This window comes from Poecilia reticulata, chromosome 18 (assembly GCF_904066995.2).
Source record: "Poecilia reticulata chromosome 18, P_reticulata-male-v2, whole genome shotgun sequence".
NCBI classification, from domain to species: Eukaryota; Metazoa; Chordata; class Actinopteri; order Cyprinodontiformes; family Poeciliidae; genus Poecilia; species Poecilia reticulata.
In genome coordinates, this window is record NC_088847.1 from 819,586 (window position 1) to 842,102 (window position 22,517).

Here is a 22,517-nt window from a genome sequence, read left to right on the forward strand (position 1 = left end):
ATAATAAGAATGGGATTTCTCCAGTAAAATGCAAACAAATATTGGCACAAAACTGTTGACGTGTAATCAGTTGATCTTATCAATCAAGTTTTATTTGAATAGCACATTTCAGCAGCAAGGCATGTCAAAGTGCTTTACATCAATAAACACAAAAACACAGAGTCATGCAACATTGAATCAACAATCAAAAACATTAAATTTCCTGCGAAACTTATGACATTCAGCCAGTAATAAGAAAGATAATAGATGAGACATTATACTCCCTTGTATAACTCTCTAGAAAAACCCTCAAGTTATAAGTGTTTATTAAATAAATAATCAGTTAATTTTGGGGAAAGCTGATGTGCAAAATTGTTCCATATTTGTTTTATTTTGTAGAAACATCCATTGCTGTTGAAATAGTGTCATATTATCAGCAAACCATGTGACTTTAGTAGTCCACCCTGTGATCCATCTCTTTTCCATATTCCTTATGACCTCTCCTTCTCAGAAGCAGGTCCGGATACAGCTCAGTGATGCCCCTAATAAACAGGTGGGTGCGCTTGTCCTTGCAAGCCCATCTCCAAACAACCCACTTCCTCCCTCCTGCCACAGTCATTGGCTGCATGGGTTGGTTCTAACTGTTTGAAAATGCTAAGTTGACCTTTCTGCCATTAACTATTAGTGTCCAACTTACAGTGATTCCTGCTGCAGTCAACAGCTCTGAGATAGATGTGAGCAGAGTGAAAATGATCAGTCTGTGCACGGCCACTGATTATTTCAGTCAGTGCTGTTTGAATTGACCATTTCACTGGTTAGTTCAAACAGCAGTCAGACTGCTGTTTGGCAACACCTCGGCTGCGCCTAGAGATTCTGTCCATGAAAGTAATGAACAGAATCGGTGACAAAGGGCAGTCTTGGCGGAGTCCAACTCTCACTGGAAACGAGCCCGACTTACTGCCGGCAATGCGGACCAGACTCTGACACCGGTCATACAGGGACCTGACAGTCTGTATCAAAGGGCCAGGTACCCCATACTCCCGGAGTACCCCCCACAGGGCCTCCTGAGGGACACAGTCGAACACCTTCTCCAAGTCTACAAAACACATGTAGACCGGTTGGGCGAATTCCCATAGTCCCCCTGTAATTTTAGCACACTATCCGGTGCCCCTTTTTGAACAGAAGGCATGTTGGTGGAATTGAGGAGGTCTTCGAAGTATTCTGCCCACCGACCTCAACGTCCCGAGTTGAGGTCAGCAGCACACCATTCCCACTGTAAACAGTGTTGGTGCTGCACTGCTTCCCCCTCCTGAGACGCCGGATGGTGGACCAGAATCGCCTCAAAGCCGTGTGGAAGTCTTTCTCCATGGCCTCTCCAAACTCCCCGAGTTTTTGCCTCAGCAACCACCTGAGCCACATGCCGCTTTGACTGCCAGTACCCATCAGCTGCTTCTGGAGTCCCACAGGACTTTTTGGCCTGTGGGACCAGGCCACAGGCCAAAATGTGGTAGGACTCCTTCTTCAGCCTGACAACATCCCTCACCGAAGGTGTCCACCAACGGGTTTGAGGGTTGCCGCCAAAACAGGAACCAAAAACCTTGTGGCCACACAGCTCCGGTAAGCCGCCTCGACAATGAAAGGCATGGGACATGGTCCACTCTGACTCAATGTCCTCCAATTCCCCCGGAACGTGTTCAAAGTTCTGCCAGAGAAGGGAGTTAAAGCTCCGTTTCACAGGAGACTCTGCCAGATGTTCCCAGCAGGCCTTCACTACATATTTGGGCCTGCCAGGTCTGAACAGCTTCCTCCCCCACCACTGGAGCCAACTCACCCCCAGGTAGTGGTCAGTGGACAGCTCCGCACCTCTCTTCACCCGAGTGTCCAAGACATACGGCCGCAGATCTGACGAAACGATTACAAAGTCGATCATTGAACTGCAGCCTAGGGTGTCCTGGTGCCTAGTGCACCAGGACACCCTAGGTGTCCTTGTCACGGATTATGGACAATCCGTGACAAGCACAGAAGTTCAACAACAGAACACCACTCGAGTTCAGATCGGGGGGACAATTCCTCCCAACCATTACCCTCCAGGTCTCACTTTCATTGCCCACATGGGCGTTGAAGTCCCCCAGTAGAAGGGAACACTCTCCAGTATCCCCTCCAAGGACTCCATGAAGGGTGGGAGGCCACCCTCTCGTTCACCGGGGTAAACTCCAACGTACAGGCACCGAGATGGGGGTCAACATCCCCATCTCGGCACCTGATGGGCAACTCCAGAGTGGAAGTGTATCCAGCCCCTCTCAAGGAGACTGGTTCCAGAACCAGAGCCATGTGTCGAGGTGAGACCGACTATTTCTAGCCGGAACCTCTCAGCCTCGCACACTAGCTCCGGTTCCTTCCCCACCAGAGAGGTGATGTTCCACGTCCCAAGAGCCAGCTTCTGTAGCCAAGGGTCGGACTGCCAGGGCCACCTCCGTCGGCCACCACCCATGCCACACTGCACCTGACCCCTTTGGCCCTTCCCACAGGTAGTGAGCCCATGGGAAGGGAGACCTATGTCTCCTCTTCGGGCTGAGCCCGGCCTGGCTCCATGGGTAAAAGCCCGGCCACCAGGCGCTCTCCATCTTGCACCACCTCCTGCGCTTGGTCTGGTTCCTCATTAATTTATCATTTTCCCTTTTTCCTTATTCATTTTTGCTTCATTATGATGATGAGGAGGGGCGGTGTCTTCAGGCTACAACGTCTCCCAATTGGTTAGCTAGCATCACACTCTGCGTTGCTTCAAGAAAGATGGCGACCTACCAACAAGTTATCAGTGAGCTGGAGCTTGGCAACTTTATTAGAAAACATTGTTATAACTCCTGACTTTCTTATTTTTTGTGTGGAAGCTCAGACAGAACATCTGTTTCAATTAGCGGGTCTCATGGACTCAGAGGTTCACTGTTGGGATTTTCATAGTTTGGACCAAAATGATAAATGAAAACAGAAATTAGCCTCACTCTTTTTAAACTTTTGACATAGCAACAGCTGCAGATTTAAGATGAAAGTTTGATTCTTAACTTTAAAAATTATTAAACATTGCAGTTGTTTCTCAAAGAAATAGTTTTAACCATCCAGTGGTCTTAAGAGACAGGGTTGTTTAGACCCCATGAGTCTTTTACTCTGTGTGAGCTTTTACAAGGGTTCTTTTTGTGTCGTTTTGAAAATTGACAGCCTAACGGAAAAGCAGACTAGACTGGACTGTGCCATTCAATGGGTGTGTCCACCTACACCATTTTTTCTCAGACTGTGGTCCGCAGGTGCCCCCTAGTGGTCTACCCAGCAGAAGAAGACAACAGAGCTCTACTTGTGTTTCCCTTTTTGCTAATTTATCCCTCTGGAAGCAGGACACTAAAATACTGAAACTAAAACTGAATTGATGTCCAGATGACTTTGTGCTTTCAAAACCTTAATTAAGCCATTGTTGACAGTGATTCCACTGAGTGTCTGAATGTGCTGTCTTTCTTAGCTGTTCAGCCTGCAGTGGGTTTAAACAGCGGGTGTGTGTGTTTCAGGTAACTCGGATTTCCTCTGAGAGCATCACTTCAGTTCCTGCATCCAGTGCCTCTGGCTCGCCCAGCAGAGTCATCTATGTAAGACTGCTCACTGTGCTGCAGCTTTAATATGTTCTAAAAAGTTATCTTTGTGTTGTTTGAACAACGAGCTGGTTAAAGACATTCTCCTTGTTTTCTGGTTGCTAGGCCAAACTAGGAGAGGAGATGCTGGACTATAAGCACCTGGCAGCACTTCCAAAGACAAAGGCTATCTATAACATCGACAGGCCTGACATGCTTTCCTACTCTCCCTATATCAGCTACCCATCTGAGGAGAGGCACTATGGAGAGGTACGATACTTTCTTTCAGCTCACAGATCATTTTTGCTAAGAGTTACAGAGTGAATATTGAATTCAAAGGCCCCAGTCTCCTACAGCAGGTAGGGTTGATGCAGATAACTTTAGGCCTCTTAATTTTGCAGAACTGTTTCAACATGTTGATTCATTTGAGGGCTTTGCAATTTTAAGATCTTCACAGAACAACTGCATTTATACTCAGATTAAATTAAGCACAGATGGACTACCAAATTTCAAGTCAAATTTTATTTGTATAGCACCTTTCAGTTCAAGGTATTTCAAAGTGCTTTAGATCATAAAAACACAAAAATACAAAGTCATAGAACACAGAGTCAACAATATTACTTTTTGTCATCATTACAAATCATATTATTGATTGTTTCATGATTATGTTTCAAAAGCAACTCTAAACAGGTCGATTTTTAGTCTAGATTTAAAGGAACTCAGTGTGTTGGCAGTTTTCCAGTTTTCCAGAAGGTTGTTCCAGATTTGTGGTGCATAGAAGCTGAATGCTGCTTCTCAATGTTTGGTTCTGGGGATGGAGATCAGACCAGAACCAGAAGACGTAAGATGTCTGGAAGGTTGATGCAACAGCAGCAGATCTTTAATGTATTGTGATGATAAACTGTTCAGTGATTTATAAATGCACAGTATTTTAAAGTCTATTCTCTGAGCTGTAGGGAGTAAGGACTTTAGAACTAGGTGATGTGATCTTCCTGGTTTTAGTGAGAACTCGAGCAGCAGTGTGGATCAGCTGCAGCTGGAGGATTGATTTTTTTTTCAGGCAGACCTGCGAAGACGCTGTTGCAGTAATCAGTGCAACTAAAGATAAATGCATGGATGAGTTTAGATCTCGCTGAGACATTAGTCCTCTGATCCAGAAAATGTTCTTCAGGTGATAGAAGGCCAACTTTTCGTCTTTATGTGACTCTGAAAGTTCAGGTGAGAGTTCATCACTCCACCCAGATTGACTGCTGGTTTTTATGTTTACTGAATAGACGAGGAAAGACAGAACAAGGTAGGATAGGGCAAGGCAAGATATTTTACATGATGTGAACATAAAACTGCAAAAACAAGCATCAAACATTATATTTTGTCAAATGTTGTTAAATATTGGGATGAAGACAAGAATTAAGCAGGTCTTTACGAGTCTGAATAAAAAGAATGAAGACCTTAACTTAGTGTTTAATGTCTAATTTGATAATGGAGTTGGTTATTTATGTAATTTATGTAAGGTTGTGGAGAAGTTGGTCATTTGGTTCGAGCATTTTCTAGAGAAAAAAAACCCTATTAATTCGGAGCAAACCTGAGATGAAGGAGACAAAAAACACCAAAACAATCTGAAGCCAAAAATTCAGGGAGTGCAATGACCAAAGAAACAGAAAGGCAAACTTCTGAGATCACTCACAGTGAAAAAGAAGTGCATGAAAAATATATACTAGAGGATGGAGAACAAACCATGCAAACGGTGATAGATTCACACAGAAGTGCAGGAACAGAACCATGTGGAAGAGCAGAGTTCACTAAGGTCTCATCAAAGAAAAAGAAAAACAGATGAAATGGAGAGTATGGGAAGCAGTACAATTCTGGAGCAAGATGGTGTTATGGAAATTTCATTATCAAGGAATGAGAATCTGTTTCAATAATAAGAGAAAGATTAATCTTTGTCTTTAAGTTTCTTTATTCGAAGGCAAAAGCGTTCGAAGACCCTTCTCACTGAGCACAGTCAGTAGAAGGGCCCTGAGCAACACACATCACATCGTTATATAGTCACAGCAAGACAAAGACCCTCCCAAAGTCTGATGTTATCTCTACTGCCAGATGGCCACATAAACACCCTGACCCCCTCCTCATGAACTATCTCTCACCTCTTGGAGGAGATGATTTTATGGCAGGAAAGATAGCTGATAAGGTTTTCAGGAGGAACTTCTAACACTTCTTTGTCAGTTCATGGGTTCAGGTCAAACAGGGTACAAACTACATTCCACACATCAGTCCTTTAAGACAACTATCAGATCAAGCATTTTACCCAAGATGTCTTCAGGTCTCTTCTGCTATCACAGCTGTAGAAACATCTAAACATTATCTGCAAACTTATTTAATGGACAAACACATCTTGCAGAAATACAAAAACAAAGCAGATATTATCAGTAAATAAATGGTAAAAAGTATCATCAGTTCCTTCAGGAATGAAATAAGACTGAAAACGAAATTTTCTATTACAATGGTTTTGAACTTTCTGTAAAAAGAGGCCATGGCTCAACACCAACTCCACAGAGCAGCGATAGAAGGATGTATATATTTATATGTATATACGTATATACACTCTAAGAAATAATCCTGTAAATTTACAGTAATCTACTGGCAGTTATAGACGCCAGAAGTTTACTGTAAATGTACAGTAGCTGTATCGTAATTATTTATGACAGTAGATTACTGTTAGTGCAAGTACGGTATGGATACTGTGAAAGAACGGTAAACTTCTGGCGTCTATAGCTGCCAGTAGTTTACCGTTTTTTAATAAACGGTAAACTACCGTTTTTTGCTTTTTTTTTAAAGCTGAAAAAAAAACTGCCGTCTGTAGCTACCAGTATTTACCTGGAAAGTAAAATTTTCAATACTATAATTACATTTTAAAGTGGTTTACTGTAAGTACATACTGTAATGATGCCAACACATCGCAGATGTAGTACCACCAACAGGGTTTTTTATAAATAAGAGCGAGCTGCTATTCCTTAAGCTGCAGCTCGCGCCTCTAACAAACCGTGACGCTCAATTGAATAGCTTCACTGCTAACACACACTGAACTCTCCCCTCTTCCGGTGTTCTGTCAGACCTCCACCTGAGACTGTTGCAGGTCCCAGGTGGAGGGCCAGGCAAGCAGATGCAAATAACTTGTTTTAACAGGAAAAAACGAGTGAGCCACAGGAGACGGTGTTGCTGTGCTGGTAGCTGTCATCCAAATTTTTTCCTGGTTATAATAATGAAGTCATTATACAACTTTGAAAAATTGTGACTATACATTCACACTTCTACTAGTTCGTCTATAACACAACATCAGCTTATTACTATATCAGGAATTAATTAATGCACATTACAGACGGTTATATAAATCAGTGTTTTTCAACCACTGTTCCGCGGCACACTAGTGTGCCGTGAGTGATCGTCAGGTGTGCCGTGGAAATTATTCAATTTCACTACGGTACCGTATTTTCCGGACTATAAACTGCTACTTTTTTCCTAAGCTTTGAACCATGCGGATTGTAGCCCGCTGTTGCTTTTCTGTGGATTTTTCTTCAACCACCAGGGGGCTCTCTAGCAGGAAGTGAATCATTAGAAGTCAAAATTGTAAATCAAAGAAGAACGGCTAATTTTCATTTAGAACAAGCACATGCTAGCAGCAGGCACGACGGAGAAATGTTTTCAAACTCATATCATGCAGCTTTTAAGTTGAGGGCTGTCGATCTGGCACTACAGGAGGGAAATAGAGCCGCTGCACTTAAGCTCGGTGTGAACGAAACCATGGTTCGACTTTGGAGACGGAGTGCTGCGTCCTTAATATATGCAGCAGATTTATTAGGACGCCGCCCTCTGCTGGGTCCTAATGGAAAACCGAGAGCAGCTTCCAGTTTTTATTTTATTTTTTTAATTGAGGGTGCTAGTATGGTGCGCTCTATAGTCCGAAAAATACGGTAATTGGTTTTAAAAGATTTTTTGAAAATGAATTGTCTGCAAATAATGACATCTTCAAGTGTCTCTGCTGTAGTAGTAGCAGCGGCGTAATCATGTAATGTTCTTACCACCAGATGGCAGTAGGTACAGAACATTTTACATTAAAACGAGAATTAGTGATGCATGAATGTTACAGGTAGCGGTGAGAGCACTGAATCTAGAAAGACTGTGATGACAGTGATGGAAAAGACAGTGAAGCTCAGCAGTAGTTGGAAAGAACATGAGTCCATTTCCCACATGTCTGTGTGAAGTGAGCTTCTCTAGTCTGGCTACTATAAAAACTAAAACAAGAGAGAGACTGAGAGCTGTTGAGGAAGAGCTTTGTCTTTCTTCAATTTCTGCCAGGAAATCAGCTGTTTTCATCCAAACATGCACAGGTTTCACACCAGGTGGGTAAAATACACAGATATTGACATTTTGTACATGCAACTCTTCATACTGTAACAGTGAATATGAAGTGAAATGTTTCCCAAATATCATTGCTTCTTTCAGAATAATAATTATTTTCTGTATTCCGGCTATAAGAATGCTTGTGGATTAGTTTGTAAAACACTTTGACGTTTTCTACAACTTCTTTAAATTTAGCACCACAGTGTTGTGGCTGTTCAGGTGTATTTTTGAAGTGGACATGTTAAGTGCAATTTGAAATAAGAAATGTAAAATGTGATAAAAATAAATTTTTGTGTTTATTTGATTCCTATTAGAGAGACTTTGATAAGAATGACTATATATAGGCGGCTACAGAATATCTTTGTTTACATTTTTGGTTGGTGGTGTGCCTCGGGATTTTTTTAAATTAAAACAGTGTACCTTGACTCAAAAATGGTTGAAAAACACTGATATAAATCATAGGCATTCTTCACGTACCATCTGAGGAAATCCTCTGAGCAGCTAACCGAGAGCTTATTAGCTAACTATAATGACAACATAAAATAACACAAACCAAATACACTGGGGACCAATGTCACGACGGTTAACAGAACAATCATGTTTATCACATATCAGTTTTCAGCTTAGACCCGAACCAACCTGTTTTAACAGGAAAAAACGAGTGAGCCACAGGAGACAGTGTTGCTGTGCTGGTAGTTCTCATTGGAATGGAGGTGAACTTCCTCGACACCGCAATGTTGCACCGTCAGTCCCGTAAGGGCTCGCTTCTGCCATCTAGCGGCGCATTTGTGTTATTGCGTGACATTGCTCCAAAATTTCAAAACAAAATCACAATTTAATCCAACAAATGTGACCACACTTTGTGGGGGTCACACACTCTCCAACAAAGAAATCGACTCCCGGCATTAAAGAAAACGTCAAACTTTCAGCCTTGAACTTAAACCATCACAAATATTGTATCTTGAACTTCAGTTTCACTTTTTTTTAAAGTATTCATGGATGTATGAGTATGAGTATATGTGTCAATATGTAAAGGAAGGGACAGTGTATGGAATCATGACAGGATAAGTTAGTGATGTGTATGGTGCATGACAGAGTATGTAATGTGTCTCTGGGACAGAGGGCATTCCCCATGGTAGAAATGCTGGTGTCCCACAAAGTCCAGCAGTGTTCACTGACCACTGACCCCTGAGGCTGGTAAAATGGCTGGCCAAGGGACTCATATGTCAATGTCGTTGGGGGTCTCCTCTCTCGCGCTGATCACCAGGCTGATTGGCACTGGGGTGAGGTAGGTCGGTCGTCATTGGCATCACATATGGCTGGGCCATCTTCCTCTCGAGTGTCCTCTTCATCACCATCTTTTGCTACTTGTACATAGTCATTGCCACCTGCCCATTCCAGCTCCTGCTCACTGGACTGATTTTCCTTCCTCATCACAGGCTCCTCTGCTGTGGGCGTAGGCTGCAGTCTGGCTCCCCCTGGTGGTGTAGTTTCCTGAGTCGATTTGCCTGGGGATGGAGAAATCACTGCTTGTCTCCGGGGCACGTAGGGAATCATGGTGCGAGATCTGTGTGATTCAGCTGGTCTGGACACTCTTAACCAGTATTGTGTTCTGGAAACACCATCATCAGAGTCAGACGGATCACTTTGTTAGCATGGTTCTCTCTGTCCATGCTTTTCTGTTTGACTCTTTCTCTTGTGCCTTCCTCTGGTTGATATTTTGTTCTGTAGCTGTCTATGCATGCTCACAGGCAAATCATTTACAAGGTGGAGGAGGTTTATGTGAAGGGTACGCATTTTACCTCAACCTGTTTCAGGACATACTTTGCAAATGGGGCTTTCTTTCACTTGTTCTTTAACAACATGCACTGTTTGTTCCCAATAGGACCTCAGCTTTCCTGGTCCTTCTCTTTCACCCATGTTACGAACCAAGACCCTATCACTGGGCTGCAGAACGACTCCCTTTACCTGACGGTCATACTGCCTCTTGCCTCGTGTACTGGACTGCTGGCTGTTCTCAGCTGCTATTCTGTAGGCCTCTCTCATCCTCGCAGCCCATTTGGTTGCATATTCTTGGGATGTTTCTGGCTTCTTTTCTGTGAACAGACCAAAAAGCAGATCTACTAGGGGGCGAGGGTGGCGCCCAAACATGAGGTAATGGGGTGAGAAACCTGTAGCCTCGTGTCTAGTGCAGTTGTATGCATGCACAATCTGTGGTAAGTGTTCCTTCCAGTTACTCTTTTCTTCCTCCTGTAGTGTTCTCAACATCTGGAGCAGCGTCCTGTTGAATCTCTCAGCTGGGTTGCCCTGCGGATGGTATGGGGTCGTTCTGGAGTGGTTCACACCTGTCAGCTTCTGCAGAGTTCCACACAGGGCATTTTCAAATTCCCGCCCCTGGTCATGGTGCAGTTTGCCCGGGAACCCAAACCGCGGGAAAAGTCATTAAATATTTTTTCTGCAGCTGTCCGTCCTGATTTATTTTGTGTTGCATACACCTGAGCAAACCTACTGAAGTGGTCTACACATACAAGTATGTAGTCGTACCCCCCTCTGCTCTGCTCCAGGTGCATGAAATCTATTTACACAAGTTCAAGTGGTGCACTAGTCACAATGCTCCCCATTGGTGATCTGTCATGAGTCACAGGTTTCTTTTGCTTTATGCAAGGACACTGTCTGGTAACATAGGCCTCAATGTCTTTTTTCATGTAGGGCCAATAGAAGTGTTCTCTTGCTAACCCAATGATTCTCTCTGCTCCTAAATGACCCGTGTCATTGTGCAGGTGTTTAAGCACAAGAGGTCAATACTCAGCAGGTAAGACTAGCTGTTTCCTCCCTCCAGCTCTCCTGTACAGCAACTTTCTCAGTTCATGCATCAGTCTTCTCACAAGGGCACTAACTTTCTTCCTGTCTTCTTCTGTGAACACAGCTTTTGACTGTTTTAGCTTTATGACCTCTTTTATGGCCTCATCTCGCCTCTGGGCTCTCACCAGTTCATTTTGACTATTGGTAGGTAATGTCGTACCCGTTGAGTCTGGATCTTGGGCCAGGTTGAGAGAAGCAATGTAGGCAACATCATGCTTTTTGGCAGCCTCACTTCCTTCCCACACAGAATGGATGGCATCCCTGTTGAGTTCCTCAGTGCATTCCTCTATGTAGCTGTTGATGTCAAGTGGGAGACAGGAAAGAGTGTCAGTATCTGCTTTAACTTTTCCTGGTCTACATTTTATACCTGAACCTGAAGTCAGCAAGCTCCCCCACCCACCTGTGGCCAGCTGCATTCAGTTTTGCTGTGCCCATCAAATAAGTAAGTGGATTATTTTCCGTATACACAGTAAAGTGTGGTGCATAGAACAAATAATCCCTGAATTTTTCGCACACCGCCCATTTTTAACGCCAGGAACTCCAGCTTCCCAGAATGGAGGTTGTAGTTCTTTTCAGCGGGAGTCAATGTTCTTGAGCCATATGAAATGACCAGGGCTTAAAGTAAAAAAAAATCCTGAGCCTGAAACATATTATGATAGAGATTAACTATAACGTTGCTATTGCCACAGTCTTTGAATAGTGCAAACAATGGCTTCTAACAATACAATTAACAAGCTAAACACTCAAACTTAAATAAGACTTCACTACATTTCAACTCAAAACAAAATGTAAAATGTCTGTGCCCTATAGGTTAGTCTTACAGGCAAAAATCCCTCAACATTAAATAAGAGTCCTTTTAGTCAATGTTTTAGAACATGCAACATTACCAACTAAATCAGTGTTTCTCAACCTGTTTCGGACCAGCACTCCTATCCCATAGGTCCTATCCCAGGTCCCTCACCGCCCCCCCAATAAAGAATTTGTAGGCTACTTTGCACTATTATTTTATTATTAATATTACTATCACTATTGTAGATGTTTTGATTTTTATGCTTGTTTCTGTTTTTATCATCAAAAATAATTTCCCAGAGAACAAAAAAGCCATGAGAATAGAAATAATTTTCACAGGTGTCTATGAAAATTTAATGAACATTCAACTTAAAATTTGTAGGCCTAACAGCAGCCAATCAGAGTGTAAAAAAATATTCTTGTTCTTTGCCATTTTTCAGTTGTAAAATATTCCACAAAATGACCAGATAAAAGATGTTCAACATGCCAGTTTAAACTTTGAACTATTTGCAAAACGACTGAGCTGCAACATTAAAACATGGATAGAACTGTAACTATATTAATCATAACTCTTCTTCTCTTCAGTGTTTCTGTGGGTTTCTGGTGATGCAGCTCTGTGCTGCCTTCAGGAGAATGGGACATCAGAGTATCATCCATAAAACTTCACCCACATGGCATTTATTGTTCAAACCAGAGCTTTCAGTGGAAAAACAAAAGTTCCAGGTCATTTTAATGCCATACAAATATGAGACAGAAACATGGATTATATCTTTATATAGACCTGTCTATTGATTATAGATTAATAGTTTTACTGGACAGAAATTACAAAGAACAAATCTGGTTCTTAATCAAATCCTAATGAGTCAAAAGTGTCATGGAGTCATCAGCCTCATGATATTAACACTGACATGAAAAATAATATTTAACAAATATATCAAATCTAAAACATTTGATATAACATAAAAATAAGTGATCAGTTCTTTACTGTTATGGTCTGTAAGATATATTTATTCTCAGTACTAGATATGGTCTCAACAAACCCATGACATTTCAACAATATTATTGTAACTTTTATCTGGAAATAGTGTCTGTTTATTCTTGCCATACAGTCCTCTGTATTAATTATTCCTCGAAAGGTCTTGCCATACCAGTTTATTCCTCCGTATTTACTTTAGTTTCTTAGTTTATTCTTGCATTTTGTTCTTCATTGATTTCTATTTAGTTTCCTTTGATTAATATCCTAAGTTTATTGCTATGTCTACTTTAGTTTCTTTCCTGTTACTAGATTTATTTTATCGTTTATTGATCATCAGTAATCTTCACTCATCACCTGCTGCGCCATCTAATCGTCATGTGTTTCACATCATATGTTGATTTTTCACTGTTTAGAGTCGGATTCTCTGTTTTAATGCCATAATTCACATCTTGTTCGTCGCTGTGTTTTATGTCCCGCTTCTCCTGTTTCAGAGTTTTGCGCAATGTGTGCCTCAGTTTTTTTTTTTTTGTTTTTTTTTTACCCCGTATGGTGCAGGGTGGTCGGGAACCGTATCGATGGGGAAAAGGCAGACTGACATAAACCTTTTAAAACAACGGAAACAATTTCGGTATTCTGATTGTTAAAATTTAAAAGTGCTGTGGTACTGTTGTTTTATCACACCCGTTTCATACCGGACCACTTACAGCACCTGTGTTAATGCTATAAAATGAACGCTACGAAATACAGTTTTAGCAAGTTGCTCAAAGTCTAAACTGGTATTGTTGTGATTGTAAGGTGTAAAGTTTACCTTCGACCAAACGCCCCCCAAAGGAATCCCAGCGCCCCTTTTGTAAAAATTTCTGCCAACTTCCCATCTTGTCCTCTTTCTTCTAGCCATGCCCAGGGCCACTTGTTTTTAATTCCTTTCTCAAGTAAACGTGTTTCTTTACCGGGTCAGACAAACTCCATCTTCTTTCATATCGCATTTGATTTAACCGCAGAACTGAACGCATGGGCTTCTTTTCTACAGACCGTTTTACAGTCATTGGTCAAGAACACGGGAGCTAGAACTCTGATTGACAGACATCTTTGTAGACGGAGCTCTTTAAGCCCGGAGACTACAGTTTGGTTGAGGCGGACCGTTTGGTCAAAAGCCGGAAATCCAGCCCCCAGCTGGAGTTCTTTAAGCCCTGAATGACTTTCAGCTTTCCACTCTGTCGCTGGTATAGGACTGCACCAAGTCCCTGAGCTGTGCTCCTTTACCCTTTTTTCCTTTCCTCTGTGCAGTATCTGGGAGTTCTTTAACTTGTAGCGGCCCATACAGTGGCTTGGCAATTCCGGAGAAGTCTTGAATATATGTTCGATAATAACTCAAGAACCCCAGTAAATGCCATACCTCTCCCACTGTGGTAGGTCTTTTTTCCTTGAGAGATACTACAGCCTGTATGTCCTGCGGGTCCACCCTCACACCCTCAGCTGAGACCAACCTCACTAGGTATCTGACCTCTTTCTTGAACAGCTCACATTTTGTAGGCCGCAGTTTAACCCCATGGTGTTGCAGAGCTCTCAGAACATGACATACTGCATCAACATGTTCACTGAAAGATTTAGAATAACACAGAAAGTCAACAAGATCCTTATCTTGAATGCTGTATTCCTTAATACAGCATTCGTCACGCAATGTGGTGAGCATCTCCTCCATGCTGCGCTGGAATGCAGCAGGGGTATTGCTGAGGCCAAGCGGTATCTGCACCCATTCATATAGGCCCCAAGGGGATATGAAAGCTGTCATGTGGCGGGACCCTTCAGCTATGTAGCCTTAGTGGTATGCCTTTCCCTGGTCAAGAATAGTAAACCAACTCTGGCCTCCAAGGGTGTCCAAGAGGTCCTGGATTCGAGGTAGTGGGTGTCGATCAGGTACCGTTTTCTGGTTCAACAACCTGTAATCAATGCACAGTCTGAGTGTTCCATCTCATTTTCTGACACAGACTACTGGTGCTGCATAGGGCGACCTTGACCTAACAATCCAGCCTTTGGCAAGAAGATCTTGGATGTTCTGCTTGATCTCTTGGTAGAGTGGTTTGGGGATAGAGGTATAGGACTTTTGGACAGGAACCTCATCTTTGAGATTGATGACCATTTGGAGACTGGGTATGTCACCAATGTCATTATCATTTTGAGCAAAAGCCCCTGATTCCTCCCACAGCATATTTTTCACCTCTTTTTGTTGCTCATTTGTTAGGTGGCTGACGTCCACAGGTGGGTGCCACAGTGGTGTGGAAGGTGGTGTCTGACCTCTTTCAGCTTTCCACTCTGGAGACTGGTGTCATACCCAGTCTCCAAGTGGTGAAGCTCTTACCACTTTTAGGACAATCTGTCTCTATGACTTTAACAATGGGTTCAATGCTGCCTAGGACGGTTCGCCCTGGCAAGGTCACATCATTTTTGGAGTGATTTGCAATAGGTACTTTGATGAAGGGTCTGTCTGTTTTGTGAGTCACCACTAATCCTGCCCCAATACTCAAGCTCTCTAACCTCACTCTGTTAAGTGCGGGCTCAAAAAGCACAAATGGCTCTGAGGGGTTAATGTCTGCTGGAACACAGCATGTAATGTAAGCTACATGGCCTGCTGCAATGGTGACTTTCTTAAAGCCGATTTTCACTGTAGCATTTTCTTCTTTTGGAACCTTCTGAGTCTGAATGAAATTGACTATTGTCTCCATTATCAATCTCCATTGCACCAGCAAGGAGGGTAGACAGAGTGGACATAAGCTTAGGTTGACTCTCATTGTTTTTAATGAGCACCTGGATAACATTAAAGCCAATTATCGGCCTATCTAATACCAGGCAACTAACTAAAAATGGCACCCGAATGGATAAGTCTGGGTCATTATTACCATGCAGGTTCACCACCACTTCCACCCACCCATCATATGGAATGTCATCACCAGTGGCTGCAGAAACATGCAGAGGGTCATCCAATAGTTCACTGAGTGGTCGAACATCTTCACCAGGTAAGTACTTTTCCTTCCAGGCACGGTCGAGTAGGCTCACATTAGCTCCTATGTCCAGTAGGACGGTGGCAGCATAGCCAGCTATACTGCATTTTAGTAGAGATTTGTGGCCAATGAGTGGGGCTGTTAACTTGCATGGCTGTGCCATGTTGTTGGTCTTAATTATATGGCTTTCATTAGATTTATCTTGTGCTGTTGTTGTGTTTTGGTTGGGTTGGGACATTTGTTCGTAACCGGTCAGAGGTTGTCTGCCTTGACCGGGTCCCGTTTCCCAACTGCTTTGATCTCTTCAAACAACCAACAGCTCGATGGCCTTCCTGTCCGCAAATGAAGCAGTGGCTGCAATCAAGATTAGCCAGTGTGACACATTTAGGACAACCATATGACTTTTGTGCTTTTCTCAAGAGCCTGGGTTGGTCAGATTGACAGTGATGAGTGGGGAAAGCATGTTGTTCAGTTTTTGGGTCTTTGTCACTAACAGTTTCAAGGATTCCATTGCCTGGGTCAGGGCTTCAACTTGTGTACTCAGTCTCTGTATTTTATTGTCGCTATTGCTCACTGTTGTGCTAACTTGGGCTTCAACTTGTAATCTCTGGCTAGGATCAGCCTGGGCGCTGTGAGCTTGAGTTACTTTGTGTGTAGTGGTGCGGCCCAACCTACGCCTTCTCTCACTTTCCTCAGTTGTAGTCTTGATTACTTGTCGCAGCAGAGCCTCATCAGATATGATAAGTTGGGAAAGGAATGGCTTGAGCTCTTGTCTAACATGCTCGTATTTCTCCCCAGCCCCTTGACATATTGTATTTAAGAATATGCATTGTATTGTAGATGGATCGTATTTTACAGCAGAGGCTGTATGTTTAACAGTGAACATTATTCTTTGTTTGAGCCCAACCATTCTATATAAGAATTACTGTGGTGTTTCATTTTCATGTTGTTTAGCGCACATTAGGTCTTGAAAAAGTTCTGTTCCGCTCTTTTCACCAAGATGGGACTGAAAGAAGCTGTGCTGTGGCTGCCGTGACAGTACATTCTTGTATCTTCTTGCCCAGCTGTAGCTGTTCCATATTTCCATATTTGGCATGGTCATGTGAGTGTGTGAGCTGGGATTTTGTGATTCTGTAGTGAAATGTGATGATGTGATGTGTACTGTTGAGGTAGATGTTTGCAAATCCTTATCTGAAATGATAGGCATTTCAGCTGAATCACAATTTTCCATCACACTCAAAACAACATCACTCAATGACAACAAATGGCCCAAGCCCTCATCCTCAGACTTGGCCAAGTCCTCAGATTGCATAAATGTAAGAATATAATCTGTGCAGCTTTCTTCATCAGCTGAACTCAGCTTGTCTGCTCCAGACTGCTCTGTTCCCATTGTCCTTGCAACCCCATAGGCTTGAGAACCAGACAGCTGGAATAGATTCTTTTTGATGCCCCAGATCAGTTCCTTGCGTGTTACTGACATGGTGTGAGTTGATGTGCGGCCCTGGATACCAGTTTGGTTCCCTTGAAGATCAAGACCCTCTTCCTCTGGTCTTCTTTCCTGGCCAACTCCTTAGCAGCAGTCGTGTCGCCTTGCTTCTGTGGTCACACACTGGACGGCACCTCACTACAGCAGCAGGTAATTATCCGGGTCCCGGTGTTCATGTATCACTGGATCAGCAGCCGGTACATCTAAAGCAGTGGCGCCGATCCCGGACGAGCTCCCATGAATCTGTTGCAGGTCCCAGGTGGAGGGACAGGCAAGCAGATGCAAATAACCTGTTTTAACAGGAAAAAGCGAGTGAGCCACAGGAGACGGTGTTGCTGTGCCGGTAGCTGTCATCCGAAATTATTCCAGGTTATAATAATAAAGTCATTATACAACTTTGAAAAATTGTGACTATACATTCACACTTCTACTAGTTCTTCTATAACACAACATCAGCTTATTACTATATCCGTAATTGTTAATTAATGCACATTACAGACGGCTATATAAAACATATGCATTCTTCACGTACCATCTGAGCCTCATCCCGGCCGCTTACTCCAATCCAGACTGGACTGGTTGGGCGAACTCCCAGGGTGTAGACCAGCTCTACACCCTGCTGAGGGTGTAGAGCTGGTCCAGTGTTCCACGACCAGGACGAAAACCACACTGCTCTTCCTGAATCCGAGGTTCGACTATCTGACGAACCCTCCTCTCCAGGACCCCTGAGCACATCCTCCAGTCCCCCTTTTTAAACATGGGGACCAATATCCCAGTCTGCCAATCCAGGGGAACTGCCCCTGATGTCCATGAAATATTGCAGAGTTGCTTCAACCAACACATCCCTGCAACATCCAGAACATCTTCGGGCTGAGCCCAGCCGGGCTCCGTGGGTAAAAGCCCGGCCACCAGGTGCTCACCATCGTTCCCCGCCTCCAGGCCTGGCTCAGGGCGAAGGAACGCTAGATCCAAGGTTGTTGTGCATCATAAAGGGTCTTCGGGCTACGCTTTGTCTGGTTCCTCATCTAGGACCTGTCTGCCTTGGGTGACCCTACCAGGGGCATAAAGCCCCAGACAGCATAGCTCCTAGGATCATTGGGACACAATTGGGATCATTGCCACCACGATAAGGTGGCAGCCCGAAGAGAGGTGGCAGCCCAAGGAGAGGACACCCGAGGAGAGGCACATTCAAAACAAATAACACATAACCATTCCTCAGAGAACTGGTAAAAAATAGGCCTTCAAACTCAAGATATAGTTTGGAATAAAAATGTAAGACTTTCAGTTTACAGTGACATAAACTGGGTTTAAGTAATTAATTTCTACAAACTTAAGAACATTAAAACACAGTTCTTATAGAAACATCCATGCTTTGGGTATCACTAAACAAATAAAAAAAAGACTTCCAATATCAAAAATTCAACATGGTTGAAATAATGTGGAATTCTAGAATGAACAGGGTTTTAAAATGTGAACTATTAATGATTTTCAAGAGTCCGAGTGGCACTTTCTTTATTAGATGCAGATGAAGGTACCGTCCAACATGGAAAAAGAGAAGACAATATAACTTAGATCCTAAATGATATGGAAACAAATATTTCAAAGAAAAGAAAAGGACAACAACTAACCTGAATGAGATGCCACTCAATGTCCATCAGGTTTTTGATGAAGGTGGAAACCTGCACATTCACTGTCTGCTTTTTATTTTGAATGGTCTTTCCTGTCTTTTTTGATACCATCTTCCCATGACCAGCTTTTGTGCCCCTTTCTGGGTTAATCCCAATGAATTGACTAAAAAACACAATAAAAAATGGGAAAATTCCTAATAATATGAATAGTGTGGCATTCTGAAGACAGCAGGTACAATATATAAATAAAGCTGTTTTTAATTATGTAAAGAGAAAACATCACCAACTTTGTCAAATGTTAATCATAACTTGCTTTAAAACTTTAAAACCATGTCATTGTATTTTGCTCATTGTAAAAAAATTATAGGAATGGTTTTACCGTTGAATGAACTCCAGAGTCTTGGCTGCCTCTTGTTGATACTGGAGGTTGAAGATGTAGAAGCTGGAAAACATTTTCCTGTCTGGAATGTTGGCTGGACCCTCTCAAAGACAATATGGCCTTCAATGATGACCATGCAGAAAACTTCCAACTTAGTAATAAACTAAGTCCTTAATTAGAAGAACATAAAACAAATCCTCTTATTGATAGTTAATTTAAATGATCATCATAATAAAGAGTGTCCACTCTGCCAGGTAAAGTAAAAGCAAGGATCTTTATCTCCTCACTTGTCATGCAAAAGTCCCATCAATGTTGAAAACTGTAGGCTGGATTAATGTACCAAAGTTGTAGAGGAATTCATGGTACTTTGCACTGAAGGTGAAGTGTGCTTTGAAAGTTAATCAAAAGCAGCCACAGATGGCCTTGTGATCACTGATGGTGAAGTGTCTTTGGTGCTGCTCTTGTTTTCACCAACATGCAGGAGGAAGGGCTGTCCTGGTTCCACAGCAATGAGGAAGGCTTCAACACTGGCTTCCATCTTTGACAAAATGATAAGAAGACGAATAATAAAAATTTATATTTAGTAGCACAGCTACAAACAAAGCCAATGAGAAAGTGCTTACACAAAGAATAAGATCATTAAAATAACAACATACTTGCACATATCTGACAAACATGGTCCACAGCTTGACATGAGCTGTTTTGGATTCTTTTATTATTTTTCCGGTTACACTAAGCACCAAACCATACCAAATGCTTCATCTACTTAGACAGAGTTAATGCGCGTGACTGCAGGGAAATCTGAAAATCTCGTCCCATTAACTCCAGCAACCAAAACATTTTCTATGACTCTTATTAAAAACTCAACAGACACAAAATGGAAGAGCTACTAAAGCCACATTAGCAGGATTTTATTAAATCTACTGTTTATTGCGCAACTCTGCACGCAGTGCAGAGGATTTAACTCATCATGCAGGGCTGGTCCAAGGCTATATGAGGCCTGGAGGAGAATTTGACTTGGAGACAGGGGCGCAACTGCATACTTTGAGGTGTATGCAAACATGTCATCAGCGCCCCACCCTCCAGATTTAATATGTCCATACAGCTCTCCCTTATTCATGCACTTATAAAATACAGTAATTAAATTAAAACCATAGGTTTTTGTTGCCTCCCTAATGTTATTATTCCATCCTGATATGTGTATAAATTGCAGCTTAGAAAGCAATTAAAGAATGAAACAAAAAAAATAGGGTAATATTTTATCATTTAATATATAAGTGGGCCAAAGAGACACTTCTACCAGCCTCTAGAACCACCTATGTGCTGCTGGTCTGAGACATTTTGTTCCTCCATTCTTATAGCTTGATAGGAAGTCAGGTTATCCAAACTGGCAACCAACGTTAATAAAATAATAGTGAAATAACATTGACCACAAAACACTGTATTTATAAAAGATATCAATATTTTTCCTACATAGAAAGCCTTAACAAACTAATGTTTGAATAGAAGCTAATAAGTGGAAATTGTTGAATTTTCTTATTAGAGAGGCAAAATTTTCAATTTATACTAGTAGAAGAAATAAATTAATCAGTTAAAGGGGAAAAAGTTGGCACTATATTGACACTATGTTGACTTTGATGGTAATCTCCATCAAAGTAAACATACTTTGATGGAGTATGTTTGATGGATTTTACCCCTCCCCGTTAAAATCTGAATTTATGTTTAATTTCACATAAATTCTGACTGAGCTTTTCTCTCTCTGGTATTTTAACAAAGTTGTGTGTTCTGTGGTTGATGGGCAGTTAGTTTTTAACTCTGTGTTTATGTAAATGTTAGGGTAAACTCTGTCAAAATGTATATTTATAAATGTGTTGAAATCAAATCATTTGTCCTTTTTGTTCTTTTGTTCTTGTTTTTTTCATTCATTCATCAGGAGTATTTCATTTATGGAATTTCACTACATTCTTGGCTTTGTTTGCAGCGCAGAACAAAGGCAGGTAGATGACTTTCTCTTGTCTGTTTCTGTATCCAGGGTGATGGGGAGAAGTCACCCCGTCAGCGGAGGCCCTCAAGCCCCAGTTCCAACAGCTCTCTGGGGGGGTATGGACGGTACACCCCGTCCCGTTCCCCTCAGAACTACAGCAGACCAGGTAATAACCCAATTGTACTGTGCTTCTTTAACCTGTGAAAGAGTAAACTTGATTTGTAAAACAGAGATTCTATCTGGTTTGTGCAATATCGCCATGGATGTTCATCGCTGCTGGTGATAGTGTTTTCTCTCAATGTATCTCCTTCAAATAAAGCAATAGTAACAATATCTAAACATTTTCATTTTAAACTGCCAGTTTTGAATTAAAGTGCCAATAGACATGATCTAAATGTCTAATGGCATTTTGTTGTTGTTGTTGTTGTTGTTTTTGGGAAACTGTAATTATCTAACTTAGAACATATTTGTGAAAACACTTTAAGTTCTTTGGACTGAAGAATTGGACAACTCAATAGGATTTTGACAAATATTTCCACGTTTCTTATGTAATTGGACATCCAGGACCAGAAGTACACATGGGTGCTAAATACAGCAGCCTGGCCCGTGATTCCAGTTCCCTCCTTTCACCTAAACCTTTCCTGGGTTGTGTAAGGAACCCCTCCACCTTGGCAAGGGATACCTCCTCCCTCCCTGCACACTGCTCTGGCAGGGCTGAAGGGAGTGTGGGTGCTGTAGGCATTGGCAAGTACTCACCAACACCACTAAGTGGCAGTGCAAGCTTGTCTTTACAGCTGAACCCTACAACCCTGGCAATGCTCCAGCAGCACAACTACATCCCTTATTTCAGAGGTATCAAAGCATGTTTGAGATGGAGTGACTGGAGGAGTTGCTGGGATTGTTGCTGCTGTCAGCCTTAAGATAGGAAAACAAACTAGCAAAAGCTGTAATGTGACATACCTAAAATCTGTCAAACCTTAGTAGAAAAGCTATAAATCTCTTGGAAAGATGCTGTTGGATTTCAACAAAGCAGCAACATGCCTGCCAACTCTGTTTTTCGTCTTACCACCAAGGTCCTCATGAATGGGAGTGCTGTTAAAGGCTTTCTGAATTAACTGTTAACCCTGGGTTGTGGTTTAACATGGATTCATTGTGTGTTGGAAGCTCTTAATCTGTGAATTCTTTAACTATAGATTGATGACCTACCATTGGAAACAGAAAATCTTGTTATTACATGGGGCTATATTCACTATTTTTAAGCCATGAAGATTCATGTTCTTTGTTTTTTTAAAACTAAAGCCATGAAACTGATAATGCTGTTCACGATATCACACACTCATAAAATCAACATCACAAACCAGCACTGTAACTAGTCACCCTCTGAAACCCCTGCTGAAAGGCTTGTCCAACAATTTTCCTGGGC

The 22,517-nt window shown here is 42.2% G+C and overlaps 1 protein-coding gene across 17 annotated transcripts in view; it reads left to right on the forward strand.

The window, feature by feature from the left end:
* The window catches only part of ablim2 (actin binding LIM protein family, member 2), a 148,657-nt gene that overhangs the window by 90,344 nt on the left and 35,796 nt on the right, over window positions 1-22,517 (forward strand). For 10 of the 17 annotated variants that reach the window (XR_014084617.1, XR_014084616.1, XR_014084615.1 and 7 more), the window contains 5 exons: window positions 491-532; window positions 3,534-3,611; window positions 3,720-3,863; window positions 21,143-21,260; window positions 21,659-21,946. Coding sequence is in view for 14 of the 17 variants with exons in the window: in XM_081599318.1 (XP_081455444.1) it covers window positions 491-532; window positions 3,534-3,611; window positions 3,720-3,863; window positions 21,143-21,260; window positions 21,659-21,946 (670 nt within the window). In the remaining 3 variants the exon portion in view is untranslated. The remainder of the gene's footprint in view (window positions 1-490; window positions 533-3,533; window positions 3,612-3,719; window positions 3,864-21,142; window positions 21,261-21,658; window positions 21,947-22,517) is intronic. The other 7 variants (XM_008434842.3, XM_081599320.1, XM_081599326.1 and 4 more) reach the window with 5 other exon arrangements.